This window comes from Hyphopichia burtonii, assembly GCF_001661395.1.
Source record: "Hyphopichia burtonii NRRL Y-1933 unplaced genomic scaffold HYPBUscaffold_1, whole genome shotgun sequence".
NCBI lineage: Eukaryota > Fungi > Ascomycota > Pichiomycetes > Serinales > Debaryomycetaceae > Hyphopichia > Hyphopichia burtonii.
The window spans coordinates 1,717,036-1,733,953 of record NW_017963728.1 but is presented as its reverse complement, the minus strand read 5'-3'; the positions used below and the strand labels follow the sequence as shown (position 1 = coordinate 1,733,953).

The 16,918-nt window shown below is 34.6% G+C and overlaps 10 protein-coding genes across 10 annotated transcripts; 6 read left to right on the top strand and 4 right to left on the bottom strand.

Annotated features, from left to right (window-relative positions):
* The first annotated feature begins 76 nt into the window (after window positions 1-76).
* On the top strand, window positions 77-1,491 carry HRQ2 (Hrq2p). The gene has a single exon (XM_020223914.1). It carries the CDS (start codon window positions 121-123, stop codon window positions 1,321-1,323), a length of 1,203 nt encoding a protein of 400 aa, XP_020079139.1. The 5' UTR covers window positions 77-120; the 3' UTR covers window positions 1,324-1,491.
* On the bottom strand, window positions 1,469-3,541 carry HYPBUDRAFT_3990 (uncharacterized protein; the record flags this gene model as incomplete). Its single annotated transcript, XM_020223392.1, has 1 exon — window positions 1,469-3,541. The coding sequence occupies one exon, from the start codon at window positions 3,539-3,541 to the stop codon at window positions 1,469-1,471; it is 2,073 nt and encodes a 690-aa protein (XP_020079138.1).
* A 317-nt stretch (window positions 3,542-3,858) lies between these two features.
* Window positions 3,859-6,351, top strand: NUP84 (Nup84p; the record flags this gene model as incomplete). The annotated part of the gene is made up of 1 exon (XM_020218222.1): window positions 3,859-6,351. One exon carries the CDS (start codon window positions 3,859-3,861, stop codon window positions 6,349-6,351), a length of 2,493 nt encoding a protein of 830 aa, XP_020079137.1.
* A 121-nt stretch (window positions 6,352-6,472) lies between these two features.
* On the bottom strand, window positions 6,473-7,888 carry RPN6 (proteasome regulatory particle lid subunit; the record flags this gene model as incomplete). The annotated part of the gene is made up of 1 exon (XM_020219494.1): window positions 6,473-7,888. The coding sequence occupies exon 1, from the start codon at window positions 7,754-7,756 to the stop codon at window positions 6,473-6,475; it is 1,284 nt and encodes a 427-aa protein (XP_020079136.1). The 5' UTR covers window positions 7,757-7,888.
* A 331-nt stretch (window positions 7,889-8,219) lies between these two features.
* Window positions 8,220-9,530, top strand: HYPBUDRAFT_155032 (putative RNA methyltransferase; the record flags this gene model as incomplete). Its single annotated transcript, XM_020222076.1, has 1 exon — window positions 8,220-9,530. The coding sequence occupies one exon, from the start codon at window positions 8,220-8,222 to the stop codon at window positions 9,528-9,530; it is 1,311 nt and encodes a 436-aa protein (XP_020079135.1).
* Window positions 9,423-9,960, bottom strand: HYPBUDRAFT_151553 (uncharacterized protein). The gene has a single exon (XM_020220556.1). The coding sequence runs from the start codon at window positions 9,949-9,951 to the stop codon at window positions 9,583-9,585; it is 369 nt and encodes a 122-aa protein (XP_020079134.1). The 5' UTR covers window positions 9,952-9,960; the 3' UTR covers window positions 9,423-9,582.
* A 104-nt stretch (window positions 9,961-10,064) lies between these two features.
* On the top strand, window positions 10,065-11,312 carry HYPBUDRAFT_151552 (uncharacterized protein; the record flags this gene model as incomplete). Its single annotated transcript, XM_020220555.1, has 1 exon — window positions 10,065-11,312. One exon carries the CDS (start codon window positions 10,068-10,070, stop codon window positions 11,274-11,276), a length of 1,209 nt encoding a protein of 402 aa, XP_020079133.1. The 3' UTR covers window positions 11,277-11,312.
* Window positions 11,313-12,805: 1,493 nt separating this feature from the next.
* HYPBUDRAFT_146443 (p24 family protein) lies at window positions 12,806-13,687 on the top strand (the record flags this gene model as incomplete). The annotated part of the gene is made up of 1 exon (XM_020219967.1): window positions 12,806-13,687. The coding sequence occupies one exon, from the start codon at window positions 12,806-12,808 to the stop codon at window positions 13,685-13,687; it is 882 nt and encodes a 293-aa protein (XP_020079132.1).
* A 295-nt stretch (window positions 13,688-13,982) lies between these two features.
* Window positions 13,983-15,074, bottom strand: HYPBUDRAFT_159852 (exosome non-catalytic core subunit; the record flags this gene model as incomplete). The annotated part of the gene is made up of 1 exon (XM_020222459.1): window positions 13,983-15,074. One exon carries the CDS (start codon window positions 15,072-15,074, stop codon window positions 13,983-13,985), a length of 1,092 nt encoding a protein of 363 aa, XP_020079131.1.
* A 174-nt stretch (window positions 15,075-15,248) lies between these two features.
* Window positions 15,249-16,813, top strand: HYPBUDRAFT_151551 (tRNA (guanine) methyltransferase). The gene has a single exon (XM_020220554.1). It carries the CDS (start codon window positions 15,394-15,396, stop codon window positions 16,771-16,773), a length of 1,380 nt encoding a protein of 459 aa, XP_020079130.1. The 5' UTR covers window positions 15,249-15,393; the 3' UTR covers window positions 16,774-16,813.
* The last annotated feature ends 105 nt before the right edge of the window (window positions 16,814-16,918 follow it).

Genomic DNA, 16,918 nt, shown 5'->3' with positions numbered 1-16,918 from the left:
AACCGGCTTTTAGAGATCCCGGAACAGGAGTTTTACGATTGTTATCTCATTTAATAGATTGAATTGAAAAGAGGATGAAAAAAAATGAATCATTTCACTTCCAACTAGACGAAACCAAAGATGGATGCTTTGACCGTGAATTGGAATGCTTTGAGAGAAGCATACGAGCCTTTGAGGGTTCCCATTCTAATTGGAACTCTTCTAGTCATAGTTGTCTCGTTATTTAAGGATGATAAAAGTAAGATTTTCACGAGTAATGGACTGACTCTGGGAGGGAATGAAAAGAAAGACAGAATAGTTAAGCCGGTGATTAAACCAGTTCCAGATAGCTTTGATTGGAAAACTGCTGATCCATTAAAATCGTATCCTTTTAAAGAAGGACTTTACAAATTGACTATGGGTATTAAGAATTTAGACCCACAAGATTATTTGTTAGTTGAACCAGTTCATGCCGAAAGACTTCAATTGAAACAGAAACTTATGTCTAATAGCCATCCTGATTATCCTCAAGGAAAGGACATTAGAAAAGAAACGGTTTTTTATAAGCCAGAAGCGGAAATGGCAGTTAAAGAATACTATGATTTTGTTCTTGACTATATGTGTACCAAATACCCAAAGCTTTATGTTAAGATTGGTAATAACCAGGTATTGAATAAAACCATAGATGAGGTTATTCCTGCTCACACCGATGATAAAACTCCGGGTGAAGATTATGTTGTACATTTATCCAAGGTGATCGATGAAGATTATATTATACTTCAAAAAGACCCAAGTCGTAGCGGAGAGAAAGATGGTGACGAATACTTTTTCAAAGCAGGTATATTTACTTTTGCTGCAGGGTTTGCTCCTTCCGAAAGATTTGATACTCCATTGTCTTATATTCATCACCCAATACCTGGGTATGAAGATAAATTGAAACCAACCATGAATCGTTTCTTTGATAAGCTTTTGCCTTTCAGATTTGTCACCCGTTCCAATTTCTCTGTCCAAACTCATAACAAGTTTTATGTTGATGATTCTAATAAGGGCCATAATCTTTCCGCTGATTATGAGCAAAAACCTTTGGATTATGATTCTTTAGATTTTGAAAAAGATGTTCACTATAGATCCGAAAGGCAAGTATTAACCAAATTGCCTAAATCAGGAGCAGTAGTTTTCACAATTAGAACATACTTAATCCCAATGGCTCAAATTAAAAAAGAACCAAAGGAAGTACGTGAACGTTTTATTGGTGCCATCAATGGTTTACAAGGTGACATTAGTGCTTACAAGAGGTCAAAAGAGTGGGGCCCTCCTGTTATAAAATACTTATCAGATGATTGATAAGCTTATCATAGAGCTCTTTCTATTTCTCGAAATCCTTTCAGCTCATTTTAATATCTTGCATATCTCTAATTTCTGTTAATAGTCATTGATTTCACATTAAAATCATTATACATTATATATATATATCCATAAAGGTAAGATCTTATAGTTTTTCCACCTCTTCCTTTATCTCCTCCCAAATGTCAATATTTTTTTTAGCCCAACTGATTAAAAATCCATTGTAGGTCAATAGTATTTCATAAATGACTTTTAATTCTTTCTGATGGAATTGTTTAAAGTTTTTATCAACCTCATCAGTAATATAAGAAACATCTTCAAGCATAATCTTTTGACATTTCTCCAACAGGGTAATTTTATTTTGTAAATGTGCAATGCGTTGTCGCCTTGTTTGTTCAGGATTTTGATCAATAATCTCGGTTACGTATTGAGTTATTTTCTTGAATTGATTCATTGATGGGAAGAATTTGAATTTGCTTTTATTGGCTTGCTGTGTTTCAGTTTGGTTCAGAGCAGGTTCATTGTTGGTGCTTGAAAAATCAAATTTATGATCTGAGTGAATAGCATGAGAATTTATGGCCCCATCGATACGTGCAGACTCTTGTTCTTGTTTCAATAATTCAAAAAGATCTTCTTTCCTGTGTTTGATCTCTGAGTCTAAAAGCTTCTGCTGACGAATTTTTCTTCTTGTATAACTATTTATGAATGTCAAAATATCCGAATATTTTACTGCCTCACCTAGAGGTTCTGAAAACTTAGTTTCCAAATCCCCAATTAATGAGTTAATCGTTATGTAGGACCGATCAAAAACTTGTCCGATTTTTTCGAAAACCATATTTAATTTGGTATTTTCTCTATCGTCAACTGAAGAATCATTAGAAAGTTTAATTTTGCTAGTTCTTGTAATTGGCAGGTCGGAAAGAATAAGTGAAAAAGAGTTGAATGCAGTACCCAATTCGGTATAGTCATTGGCTAAGCCGATGAAATTATCCATTATTTTTTTATTGATATCATCTAAGCGAGAAGTTGCAATTATATATTCATCACCGACCGAATAATTCGACTTGTTATTTGAATCTCCACCTCCATTTGCATCAACAGTGACTGTATTTGTTGGAGATGTCTGTCTAGAAAGTTCATTAGGCGATTCTTCTTGATCATTATTTTGTTGTGACTGTTTACCTAGTAACTTATTGGTCTTTTTCGTAATCTTCTTCTTATTATCCTTGAAAAACGGTATATTTATAGAATGGTTGCTGACCGGTAGAGGAAGGTTTTCATAGAGAGGATCAGTTTTAAGCCCATTTTCGGGGTTCAGTAAGTAGATGGATTTAGGCAATTGACTTGTGATAAGGGTGATTTCATCAGACCAGTTTGCATTTGGATCTAAGAATTTTGCAAAAAATTCTAAGTTACGAATTTGCGGAATACTTAGACAATTGTTAAGAAAATTGGATAATAAACGTTTGCGGTGTTCAATCAACTTATTCTTATTGAGATGAGTAGAGTTTATATAAGAGTAATTAGATGGTGAGCCACCCACTCCATTACTTGCAGCGTTACCATCTGCAGAACTTCCTCCTGTGCCATTAGCAACCCCTCCAGTAGATTGCAGAATATTTTGAGAGACTAGACCATTTAAAACACCAAAACCAAGAAAGTTTTTAGGAGGAATCGGAGGAACGATCACCAAGGGAAAAACTTTGGTAAGAACATCTCTCAAACTTTCGAAATCACTATAACGCCTCCTGGTTTGAATTTCATCACTTAGATCATCTCCATTGATTAGTTTGATGGTATACACGATATATTTCTTCAGAGAATTCAGCATTCCTTCATTAGAGTTGCCAGCTTCGGTTATTTGAATCTTAGGATTGCTCCCTGGCCTCAAGAGCTTGGTAACCCGACTTTCATAGTTGATATAGATCGTATTAAAGGTATCCTTATTTGGACTCGAATTAACTTCTGCTTGATTGTTAGAAGACGAATTGTAAAGCAAGAGCGATGCATCGTCTTCGAACTTATCTCCAGCCTGTGATTCACCACCAGCCCTCTTCGAATGCCCATTACTACCTGCCTGTCGACTCAGACTGTTTCGGTGATCACTCATCAAACTTGCAAGCCCCTGAGTATTGGAGAATGGATTGTTATCTTCTTCGTCATCAAATACCGATCCTGCTGGCTGCGTTGCTGCCGCATGCGAAGGATCTGGTGCCATTGTCTTTGAATCTGGTTTATTACTATACTAGCCCTCAATTGAAGCTGTTTAACTAGTCAATCTCTTCTTTATCTGGGGTTAGTCGATAAGAGTAACACCTTTTTTTGGTGAGGAAGCTTTGCCGCCAGGGGATTAGCATTAAGAATCGTGGGTGTACGGATGCATCAATGGCAATATTTGCAATGGCACGACCACCGAAAAGAAGACGAAAAAAAGCTCCAGAGGATGAAGAGATTGAAGTTTATAAACAACTGATTTGAAATATCGGTTTGTTATATCCAATCTAGAGAAACGAAGCAGATATGGAGGACGCGTTGATGAAAGTGGTTGACGCAGGTGACGGGCTTGGGACTTCAAGCGAGGCAACCGGCAGTACTGAGGTGCAATTCGCCCAAGTGCTTGAGAACTTCCAGGCTGGAAACAAGGATGATCCATTCGTTTTGATCCAAGAATTCAAATCCATTAGTGCTCAGAAAGCTTTGCAAGTCGCCAGCCAGATGGGCGAAGCCCCTGATCTTGAAACCCGGTTGGAGTTTGAAAATTGGGATCTTGAAACTAGATTGTGGAACTTGGTAGAAACCTTATACTCATATAGATTATCCAAGGAAAGCCAGGAAGAACCAATTCCTGAATACAAGTTTTCGTCATTCCATGTTAAGCGTGAAAACTGGCTTAGGCAAAACCCAAAGATCAAAGAACTCTCTTTAATTATCTATTGGCTCCAAGAGAACTCTAAAACTATAAGTATTTCCGATGAAAAAGTTGAAACTAATGGGAAATGGCAAAATACTAGAATCAAAATTAGTAACAATGACTTGTCTGCATTGACCGGTAAAAACGATCAAACCTTGATTGATAATTTAGATTCGGATGCCCCTTTAAGGTCAGATAAAGATATTGATCCTCAAGATGACTCGGTTGATTCCAAGAACTTTTCACTCATTTATAAATTGGTAATTGCGAATAGAATAGAAGAAGCCATTGATTTGGCAAACAGTACTGGGAATTTCACTCTCGCTTTAATCTTGCTTGGTGCCAAACAAGATTATATCGATCCAATAGTTGATAAAGAAACATTACTTAATAAAGAAAGTGATATGCTTGTTGATGTAAGTGGATTGGAAAATAGTGAGGAAGTAGCATCGGGATTGAAACATAAATTATTGTGGATTAAAACTGTTTATAAGCTTTCTCAACTGCCTAATCTTAACCCATATGAAAAATTGATTTATAAATTTTTAAGTGGTAATGATATTAGCAATAATTTAAAAGCTGCATCTTTGAATTGGGAAGAGCATCTTTTACTATATTTGAATCAATTGTTTATGCATAATTTACAAACTTTCATTACTTCTCGTTTATCACCGCAAGAACAAGAACAAGAAAATCTTGCATTCCCAGTAATTAACCCTCAATTCAATACTATCAACGGTATATTGAACTCATTACTGCTGGCTGATAATGAAATCTCCGAACAAAGTACTCATCCAATAAGAATAATACTAGGTAGTTTAATGATTGACCAAGTTCCTCAATTCTTATCTAATTCGGTCAAATCAATTACTAAATCTCCAGATGCTTTAATTAATCAATTTCTTTCAAGAATTATTATTCATTTAGCAATCTTTTTATTATATGTCGATAATACTGTTTTGTTGGCTGGGAAAACAATCACTAAATTGATTACTTTTTATATTTCCAAATTGCAAAGTGGCGGTTATAATTCTCAAATTCCAATATATTTATCCTTCATTCCAGATGAAAAAGATGCTAGAGAGTGTTATTCATTATTTCTTTCAACTATTGTTGATCCAGAAGAAAGAGCAAAACAAATACGCTTGGTTAAAAGATTCGGCCAATTTAATAATAATCATAATACAATCACGGATGAATCTTCAGCAACTACTACTAGCACAGAAGATTTTGTCGAAAATGAAGACAAGATGGTGAATGTTTTCAGAAGAACCGTTGAGCGTGTGATGAATGAAACAGAAAAATATTATACCCCAACCAATCAAATTTCAATTGATTCATATGGATCAGATGAATCCAAGATTAATTCAATCGATCTTAAGGTCTTCAATGCAGTTGAATGGTTCTACGGTAGTAACATGTATGAAGATGCTATATTGTCTTCCTTGGTTGTTATTCGTAGATTTTTATTGACAGGTAGATTATCAAGTTTGAAACACTTTGCCCGCGGTAAAGATTTCAAGGCATTAATTAAAAGTTATGATGCTGATTTCTACACTAAATCTTTAGGCAGTAATGATTTTGTATCATCTATTACCGATGAAAGTAAAGAAGAATTACTACAATACTCATCTTTGGTGGAAGGATTACAATTTTTGGATGATTGGACTTCATTTTTAACAAACAATAAAATTAATGGATCTTCTCAAAGATTATTCTGGCAATCGCCAGATATCGAAAAGTCAATTGAAAAAGTGACTAGTAAAATTAATGGTTTAATCATTCAATGGTTTAAAGATTTAATTCAATCAACAAACTTGGATGAAAAGGAAAAATCGATATTTGATGAAATCAGATCAATATACGTTCCTTATTTGATAATGGAATTGATCAAGATATACGAAGTTGCTAGATATAGAGATTGGAAATACATTAAGAAAGCATTTAAATTAATAAGTGACGTTGCCAATGAAGAAGAAAATGACTATTTGAAATGCTTCCTTCGTTGTGGTAGATTAAATGAATTCGTTAAGAGATCGGGAGAACTAGCAGTAGTGGCGAGTGAACGAGGTATTAATGGGATTTTCCCAAAATCAAATCAAAAGCTCGAAATCTAAATCATTGGGTGTGTACTGAAGATTGTACTAAAGATTGTAATATATAGATTCTACATTAATAGAATTCGATAAAAAAAAATTAACATTTCATTTTATTTTACTTATACAAGATTTGATTGTTTTAATTCAAAGTGGAAGCTTTTTCATACAATAAATCAACCACATTGGATAAATTTTTGACCAAATCCAATGAAGCTTCATAAGAAGCATCTTTTCTTGGTTCATCATATATGATTAACCATCCATTACCTTGATCTAAAACCCCGTAGAAAACTTTATCTAAAATCATTTGCGATAATTTACCTTCAACTTGTTGTAAATTCAAACCAATGCTTTTAGAGATATGAGATAATTCGACAACTGAGTAAGATTCAATAATTTTTAACAAGTTTTGTTCCAATAAATTATCGTATAATGCATTGAAATGAGTTTTAATGATAGGATCAGATTTTAATTCAGAAGAGAAAGTAATTAATGAGTTTTCAAAGTCTTTCAAAGATCTATTGGCATACGCGGTAGCTGTTGATTTCATGGCATCGATATCCTTAGATTGATATTTAAGAACATTTTTACTATTCAATATAGAATTAACATCATCAATTAAATTCAACATAATTTTGGTTAATAACATGTATTTCAAAACAACGATTGCACGAGAATCTTCTTGCATATTATAACCTTCGAAAGATTCAAAGAAATAAGAAAAGGCAGTTTTATAGTCTTTATCTTCGGCGTTCAAAATACCACTTTGACAATCTAATTCAGCTTGTAACAATGTAGGGCAGTAGATCGAGTTGGCAGATGTTCTTGCACTAGTTAATGCAGCTCTTGATTTTGGGATGTTTCTTAATGCATGATAAATTTTAGATTCTAATAATTGAACTTCAACTAATGAAGATTTATCATCTAATTTTTTATATTCTCTTAATAAATCAGTTATTAATTTTAATGCTTCTTGATATAATCCTTTCTCATATAATGAAGAAGATAATTTCAATTGCAAATATTGTCTCAAAAAGGATAATTTACTAGCAACTGCCCATTCGATACTTTCTTTAATAGCTTGGATTTGCAAATCAACAACATTAGGAATGGTATCGAAATCTTCAATGAGTGTTCTGACAATCTTAGCAGTTTTCAGTTTGGCAAAATTACCTAAAACACTTCTGGAATCAGTAATTAATTGAGCCAAGTCTTGTGGTTGGCCTTCTCCTTGATAAATCTTACCCAACTCTATAATGGCAGCCTCTTGTTCTTGTAAGAGTTTATTGTTTGATTTAGTATCATCTTGATCTTCCGAAGGCCTGGTGGCAATTATAGACTTATACTTGGTCTCAGCAACTTGGAAATTGCCTTTAGAGCTAGCTACTCTAGCTTCTTCCAAAATTTGTGATGGTTCGGACATTTTGGTCTTTTTCACTTACAAACTCTTCTTGTTCAGCAGAAATATAAAGGGAGAAACTTCAATTTATCAACCAGAACTACCAATTGACCTTCAAGGTTAAGTATTCACTTTAAATTGAATGATTTCTTCGAATAACTTGCAAACTAAGTGACATGGAGTTTGACTATCGTTGATTTTCCATTTGCCTTCAGAGGAAAAGAGCGAGAATTGAGGTTTCGGTTCAACCACGACATTTTTTCGTTTTGAAAAAAAAAAAATGAATGTTTCTTGAAGTTTAAAGTCTATCAGAACCAACGATATCAAAGCAAATATCAACTGTTCAATGTTAGCAAGAAGTCTTATAAGACTGGGTACCCATGCCTCGAGGCTGGGTGTATTCGGTGTAGGCTCGGTGGGACTTGGTATGGGAAAAACAAGGATTCCGATGGTGAAGAGCATCTCTAGGAACAGTCCAATAATATCTATGATTAGATTATATTCCCGAGACCCTTTTCCTATTAATCATAGAGAATCCCAGGAGAAGAAGGAGATGGAAAACATGCCGAAATGGCGTCAATGGGCCTTCTATGTTCAAACCAAGGAATTCAAAAAGGGAATGACTGTTTATTACATCGGTGGGATGATTGCATTATTTGTTACCTTTTATTTTTATATGAGAGACAGATATTATGAGGATAAACAGATTCGTTTCATTAAGAAGAAGTATAGAGAAGATCCAGATTCTTTATCAGAATATGAATATTTGAAATTGAAAGCTTTAAGTGGAGAGAGAATGAGACCAAGAGAAGAAAAGAAGTTTAAGTATTATCAAGCAATGAGAAAGGAGTTTAGAAGAAAGCATTTTTTTGATCAAGAAGCTGTCTTTGAGCCAACCCCAGAAGAATTAGAAGAGTGGTATGATAAACAGTATAAATTCAACAGCAAGGCCAAAGTACCTGATTTGGAAAACAAACGTGATGAGATTAAACAACCTTTGATCGAAGAACTTGATAAGGCAGAAGCCAATGCTGAACCAGAAGAATATACCAATGCCACTAATCCAAAGATTGTTTCTGCTGAAGATACTACTGATTTTTTTGATGATATTGCTGAAGAATATGATGATGAAATTAAATGGGAAGAAAGAGGTATTCTTATGGGGGGTCGTCGTAAATGGTTAATGAAACAACTTCGTGGTGATGTATTAGAAGTTGCATGTGGGACCGGTAGAAATTTACCATATTTAAAACCACAAGAAGTTGATTCAATTACCTTTTTAGATTCGTCTAAAAAAATGGTTGAAATAACCCAACAAAAATTTAGAAAAGAATATCCAAAATATGCTAAAGCAGCTTTTGTTGTTGGTAAAGCAGAAGAATTGGTTGATTTGGCTAGTAAAAGTGAATATCCTGTGAAGTATGATACCATTATCGAATCCTTTGGATTATGTGCTCACGAAGATCCGGTAAAGGCATTACAAAATATGGAAAAATTATTAAAACCAAATGGTAGAATTGTTTTATTAGAACATGGTAGAGGTACTTGGGATTTCATTAATAATCATTTAGATTTCCGTGCTGAAAAAAGAATGAAAACTTGGAAATGTAGACATAATTTAGATATCGGTGAAATCATTGATGATTCTGGTTTAGATATCACTTATGAAAAGAGAGCCATTTTCGGTTCTATTTGGATGTTGGTTTGTAAAAGACCTGAAGATCCAATGGCTTTGGAAGAAAAACCATTTGTTAATAAATTATTTGGTTCTGATATTACCACAGTTAAAAAGAACTAATATTCTTGTATATATACATATATATGTTAATAATCATGTAAATATCTTTAAATCACAAGTAGACTCCTTCATCTTCTTTCGATATGGGTTTCCCTTCGTTGATCAAACCTCTTTTAGTCAACTCAATGTTCAAAGTATTAATACGTTCACGTTGATTTGAAATGACTGGCATGTTTTCCTCAATTGATTCTTGAAACAATGTCAAGTCCCCCTTCAAGTCATCTAGCTTCCCCTGATTGGTTTCCTTTTTCAAATTTTCCTTAACAGTGCTGATTTCTTGTTCAAGTATCAAATTAGTCTCTTCAAGTTTTGAAATCGAATTTTCTAATTGCACCTTTAGCGAAAACAAATTGGAATCACCCAAATCCGCTATGGCTTCTTTGAAATCATTTATATCTATTGGTTTGGCTGAACTTGACATACTTGTTGGGGAATAAGTGGAATATTGAAGTAAGTCTAAAATTTTTTTTCTTCTCAAAAAAAAACCATTTCACATTGAAAATTTTCAATTAAATCGTCTTGATTGCAACATACGCCATGATGAACATTGTGAGGCGATGGTCGTTCAGAAGACCCGGGATCCATTTTATGAGGCGATACGTATCCAGTGGGCAAGAAGAACTATACCGGCCAATCCATCCATTACTACTCAAACGAGCAGAATTAATGGAAAAAGAGTATGACGAATTATCGCAAGAAATGAATGAAAAATCGGGCAGTTTTAGTCAAGAAAGTAACGTTAGACTCTCCAATCTTTCAGTGATCCTTGAGAATTACGAGCAGTATAAGCACGACATCAAGAATCTTGAAGGATTAAAGGAGATGATTGAAGATCCAGAAGGAGATTATGAATTAGCAGAAGAATCAATGAAGGAATTACAAGCAATGTTACCCAATTTTAATGAGTCTATTAATGTGTTGCAAACCCGGTTATTGCCTAGCTTGCCTCATAGCGATAAGCCAGCTTTAATAGAATTAAGACCAGGGGTAGGGGGACATGAGGCAGGGATTTTCACTAGTGATTTAAAATCAATGTATACTAATTTTGCTCAATATAACAAATGGAAATGGCAAATAATCAGTGAGAACTTCGCCAATAATGGATATTGCAATGAGTGTATTATAAGTATTGATTCACCGGAGGCATATAATATATTACGTCATGAAAGTGGAGTTCATCGAGTACAAAGAATTCCTCTTACCGAGTCCAAAGGAAGAATACATACCAGTACGGCAGCAGTGGTGGTCTTACCAAAGATATCTACCGGGACCGAGGCATCATTGAAAGAAGATGAAAGACAGTTTGCCCCGGGAGAAGTTCGAGTTGATACCATGAGAGCAGGAGGTAAGGGAGGACAACATGTCAATACCACCGATTCTGCCGTTAGATTGGTCCACATACCTACTGGAACCACCGTGCAACAACAAGACGAACGATCACAACCCCGAAACAAAGCCAAAGCTTTTCTGATCTTAAGATCAAGATTGGCAGCTTTAGAAAGAGAAAAAGAAATCCTGGAACAAAGAAAATTAAGAACTGATCAAGTCACCACTACAGATAGATCAGACAAAATCAGAACCTACAACTACCCCCAGAATCGTATCACCGACCATAGGTGTGGGTATTCCATGCACGATATCGAAGGCTGTATGCTGGGAGTAAGATTAATGGATATTATTGCAAAAGTTGAGCAGCACGAATTTGAAGAGAGACTTCAGCTCTTAATTGCCAGTGCCTCCAACTAGCTTGTACATAGTTTGTAAATAGTATAACATGCTGGATAGATTAGTAGCTTGTATAAGAGTAACTGAATTGATGCAAAAAACCACTATCCGAGGGCAGCCCGGCCACCCCCGGAAATCATGGGTCCAGCTGGGCCCACATGGCCAGGGTCGCCCAAAGTGTGGGGACAATTAAACAAGCGTAGGCCCGTTTGTTTATTTACGGGCCCGTAAAGAGACTTTGTTGGCCCGTTGCACCTGTGCTGTAAACCCAGTTGTCTTGTCTTGATGTCTTGATGCTTGACATCTTGTTCTACTTTGCAATCGTATGCTGGCCACTTCCGAGGGCACCAGGGGTGCATTCCGGGGGAACATCAACACATTTTTGAAATTGCCGCTGGTGCTCCTTCTTCTGCTCCTTCTTCTGCTCCTTCTTCTTCTTCTTCTTTCGTTTGGCTCTGTGTTCCCTTCGGTTGTTATTGTGCTGCTTCAATCGCTGCCTGCTCCAAGCGCATTCCACACTTCGGTGACCAGCAATTTTGTTCTTCTGGATACGGACCCCGGTAACTAGTTGATTCGATCTATCACCATCGCACCACCACCTTCGCTTTGAAACGCAATTGCTTTCGTTTCCCTCCATTCGCTTTGCCCCCAGGCTTCCCAGACCCATTCCCACCAGTGCTCTCGTTACTCGCCATTCTACTCTACAGCTTGATCCCGACAAAGATCAATATAGGCAACCCTGGTGACAAGCTGATTGATAGTTAAGCTATTCTAGGCGCGCCCGCATTATATTTTGAGCAAGGGGCTTTTTTTCTGGCTTTTTTGTTAGTTTGTTTGTCGCTTTGTTTTTAGTGGGATTTTCAACTTTCCAAATTCTTCCTGCTCAGTTCCTAAAATAGGCAAAACTTTAAAGATTTTGAACTATTAATTTTTGTTTCGAACAAAAATAACTTTCCTTTCCCATTTCATGGTGGCCATAAGATAGCTTTAGACCTGGCTCCTGATTTTATTGGAAACGTACAAGGGCTATTTGTTAGTTCACGACATATAATAAAGAAGAAAAGATTTCCTTTGTCTATATTTGTGCTTTCTTTCCTTTCATTTTTGTTTTTTACTTTAGAATTTAATTTTTCTTCTGTCTTTAATTTTTTTTTTTTTTTTTTTTTGGTTTTTGGTGGAAATTTTTTTCCTCTACGTTTTAACTTACGTCTACTACTTTAGGATTTGGGAATTTGTTAGTTTTTTACCAAACAAGTATCCGTTATCAAGATTCTAATAAGTTCATTTGATCGATCCCCATCCCTCTAGGTGTGGTCTATGCTTTTGTTCAATTTTTCAAAATCTAATCTAGCGTTTGTTTCGCCGCCATCTTATATTTTGTTGTTCCCCTTAGAGTGAGACCCTGACATATACCATTCAATCGAACTCTTCTTGTCTTAGTCAAGATATAGTCAAAATAGTGAAAGCAAACTGAAAGAATCAAAAGAAAGTCGAAAAAAAAGAAGAAGATGCTACGTCTGATGCTATATCTACTTCTATGTCTTTGCCATATGACTTTGATTCAAGGTTTAGGATTGAGTATACCCCCAGTTCAAAAAAGTGACGCTAAACATTACTCAAGTCTTGACCATCTATATAATTGTATTTCCTATCCAACAGTGAAGGATGATATTATTTTAGTGACTGTTGATGCGGGTGACAAATTACCATCTCAAACTTTAAATTTACACATTTTTGATTCAGATGCAAATGATTTACGTATCAAAAAGGGTTTATCTCAGTCTTTTGAATTACTTTTCACAAACTTGAATAGTCCGAATCAATTTGATGTTAATAATAATTTAGTTAAAAAATCAAAAATTTTAAATAAATTGAATCTTGGTCTCAATACTCATAAATCAAATCAAGCTAATAATCAAAGAACTCAAGAAGTTTTGAATAGTCATAAAGGTAAATCATTAATTTACATTTGTTTTGATAATTTATATAATGATAAATCTTGGTCTTTTAAACCTCAATTCCATGATGTTCAAGTTTCCGTTGATATTAAAAATATAACCACTATCAAACAAACAAATTATAAAAACTATGCAAAATATTTTCAAATGCACCAAAAATCAAAACTGAAAGAAGATAATTCACCTACAAGGGATGAAATTATAAATCATCTTCAAAATTTTAATGAAGATGATTTCGATAATAAAATTCAATTCATAGAATCTGAATTAAACATCATCATTGAAAATTTGAAAAATTCAGAAATTATGCTTTCAAATTTAATGGAACAAGAATTTAAATTACGTGATATTAACGAATCCATTTATTCTCGTTATACAATTCTGTCTGCAGTTTTGGTTTCAGCAATTTGTTTATTTGGTTTATTCCAAATTGTTTATTTCAAATGTTACTTGAAAAAAACAAAAGTTCTTTGATATTTCATTTATTGTTATTATTATTATTATTATTATTATTATTATTATTATTAGCATAACTTATCTTCTATCAACTATTTATTTCTCCCTTTCCTTTTCATTTTTTCTTTTCAATAATAGTTTCTTTCTTGGATTGATATCAAATAAAGAGATATAAAAGAATAATATTTATCTAGAATTTCATCAAACATTGAAAGTATTACTACTTCCTACATTAATAATTCCTACATTAATAATTCATACTATAACTAATGTACATTAATAACTATCATTATAAAAAAAAGCTTCTTGTATTCTATACATTTGAGTTGGATGTTCCTCTCATATTTTCATTACTTATAACATCTTGACAAATACTTTCCATTGCATCTTTATCAATTAAACTTCCAACATTTGAAAATGCTAAACTTGCATCATATCCTAATTTTATTCTTTGTTCAGTTATACCTAATTCTCCATAACTCAATGCTTTCAAAACATTATAATAACGGGCTATATTATTTCTAATGTTATTCCCAATATCCTTATCATTATTATCACTATAAATCTCCCATGAACTGGCTTCTTCTAATTTGGTAATTGATATCGATCCTTGACCTGGATTATATCCTTGGGCAGAATCTAAACCTGCTTGTGCTTTATTGGTAACTCCGCTAGTATTCACTTTATTGGCAGAATTATTTGGAGTCTTATATAACCATATGTAACCATTTATACCTAATATGACACTGACATTTCCTGGTAAATCATGAGTATGGTTTTTCAGTTTAATAATAAGACTCAGTGGTACTTTTAAGAAAATTCCATTTCTTAATTTACCATACTTTAATGAACGAGTATGTAATGACGCTGCCCCATTACTAAATATCGATTGAACTTCAGCATTTAATAAATCTCCTTCTTTTAAAAAATTTCTCATTTGTAATTCATCGCTTTCACTTTTTCTCCTTAATATCCCACCAGGTAAATTAACCGAACCCAACATTAGAATTGCATCTTGTTTACATCCAATATCAACTTTCCATCTCTTTGCTCCAACTTCAGTAATTCTACCAACAACATGATCCCCAGTCTCTGCTTCGTATCTTCCTCGTAATGGAATCACACTCAATAACCTATTAACCCTTGATATGTTCCCTGCAACACATGAATATGTCTTATCTTCAAGAAAATATGTACCGTGACCCTTCATCCAAATAGGATCATCAGTAACCAACTCCCCTGGTGTCACTATTGACTTATCCGATTTTTCATTGGTCTTACTCTGGGTGGCTCCTTCCTCATTTTGCATTTCAATATCGGAGTCAACGTCAGAGTCAATGTCTATGGCATTACTGCTGCTCGAAAGAGCAGGCTTGGTGATGCTGATAACCTCTGTCACGTCCATGCTTGTCGTATTCGAATCGTTATCGAAGATGCTGTAGAGGTTTATGTCTTCTCTGCTTTTTTTTCACTTTAAATTTTTAAGCAGTGATGACCTTTGTGCAGGTTTTCGATTTTGACAATTTTTTTTTTTTTGTTCATCTTTTCATTACAACTAAGTTCTCTAAAGTCATTTGGTGTTGATTTTCCCAGAGTAAAGACTTGGGAAGTAGATGTTGAATATTGCAAGACCGTATTTTATCAATAGTCTCCGGTTGAACTTGAAAAGAAACGTGAGTAAAGCATTTTATTCTGGTGTAAATAGAACTGATCGAAAATTAATAATGAGAGAAAACGATTTTAGTCCCCCAATTAACCGCTCTATGAGAGAGTTAGACCGTTCTTTTTTCCATAAGAAGGTTAATTTGTTGGTGGCATATTTCCCCAATCCAAAATACATTGGAGACTTTGTTCGTAATTGTCAACCTGATATACTAAATATTCCATCGGTGAAGCATATAGTGCCAGTGGAAGACTCTAAAGGTGTTTTATTAAGGAAGGAACTCAATGATCTCGATACTTATGAAGAAAAAGTATCATCCATGACCAAAGAAAAGATAAATGAATACAGCATCCAGATAAAGCCTTATGTCATGACTTTGAATTATGATTTTTGGAAAGCCGATGATATCCTTGGAGCCGTTCTACCAAAAAACCTACTTGACGAAGTACCAACAGGATATGCACAGGCAGGGCATGTCGCTCATCTTAACTTAAGAGAGGAGTTCAAACCGTACGGTTCATTGATTGGTCAAGTTATTCTCGATAAAAACACCCAAGTCCAAACGGTTGTTGATAAAGTGGGCAGTATTCATACTAAATTCAGAACTTTTGATATGAAAGTATTAGCCGGTAAGAATGACTTCATGGTTGAGCAAAATGAAAGTGGTTGTAAATTCAGATTTGATTTCAGTAAAGTTTATTGGAACTCCAGATTGAGTACTGAGCATGACCGTTTAGTCAACCAATTCAAAACCAAAGAGGCAGTGGCCGACGTCTTTGCTGGTGTTGGTCCTTTTGCAGTACCAGCAGGTAAGAAGGGTGTCTTGGTGTTGGCTAACGATTTAAATCCAGAATCCTATGCTTCTTTAAAAGAAAATATAACTTTGAATAAGACTGATGATTGTGTCAAGGCTTTTAACTTCGATGGACGTGAATTCATCCGTAAATCACCACAGTTATTATTAGACTGGCACAACTCTACAAAGTCAATTGAAAGAACTAAGGTTGTCAAACGTCGTAAAATTGATCCTGAAACTAATGAAAAAATAAGCGTAAGGGATACCCAACACACTCATATAGACATTCCTCAATTCTTTACTGACTATGTTATGAATTTACCCGACTCGGCTTTAACCTTCCTTGATGAATTTGTTGGCTTATATTCAGAGGTTGGTGAATCAATCAAGTCAGTTCCTGGTTTCAAATTACCTAAAATCAACGTTCATTGTTTCGAAAAATTCTCTATAGATGAAAAACCTACACCATCAGAAGAGGAACTACATAAGAGAATACATGCTAGAATAGTCAAGTTGATAGATTATGATCTTCCTTTTGATGATTGCAAATTCCATTTGGTAAGGAGTGTTGCTCCAACTAAACCTATGTTCTGCGTGACCTTCACTTTACCCGAAGAAGTCGCTTTCAAAGAGAGATCCCACTAATTGTATATAGCTAATAGAAACCGTTCATTGCGTATTAATTGATTTGGGAATTTGTGGTTGCAAATCTTTTTTTTTGCGGCCATGAAATTTTGTAGTCAAAATCAAGTCCCTGAGCTACTCGAATGTATCTCCAAAGACACTTGAA

Excerpts from the sequence above, each read along its gene's own strand:
- HYPBUDRAFT_151553 (XM_020220556.1), bottom strand. The coding sequence starts at position 9,951 with ATGTCAAGTTCAGCCAAACCAATAGATATAAATGATTTCAAAGAAGCC.
- HRQ2 (XM_020223914.1), top strand. The coding sequence starts at position 121 with ATGGATGCTTTGACCGTGAATTGGAATGCTTTGAGAGAAGCATACGAG.
- HYPBUDRAFT_151551 (XM_020220554.1), top strand. The coding sequence starts at position 15,394 with ATGAGAGAAAACGATTTTAGTCCCCCAATTAACCGCTCTATGAGAGAG.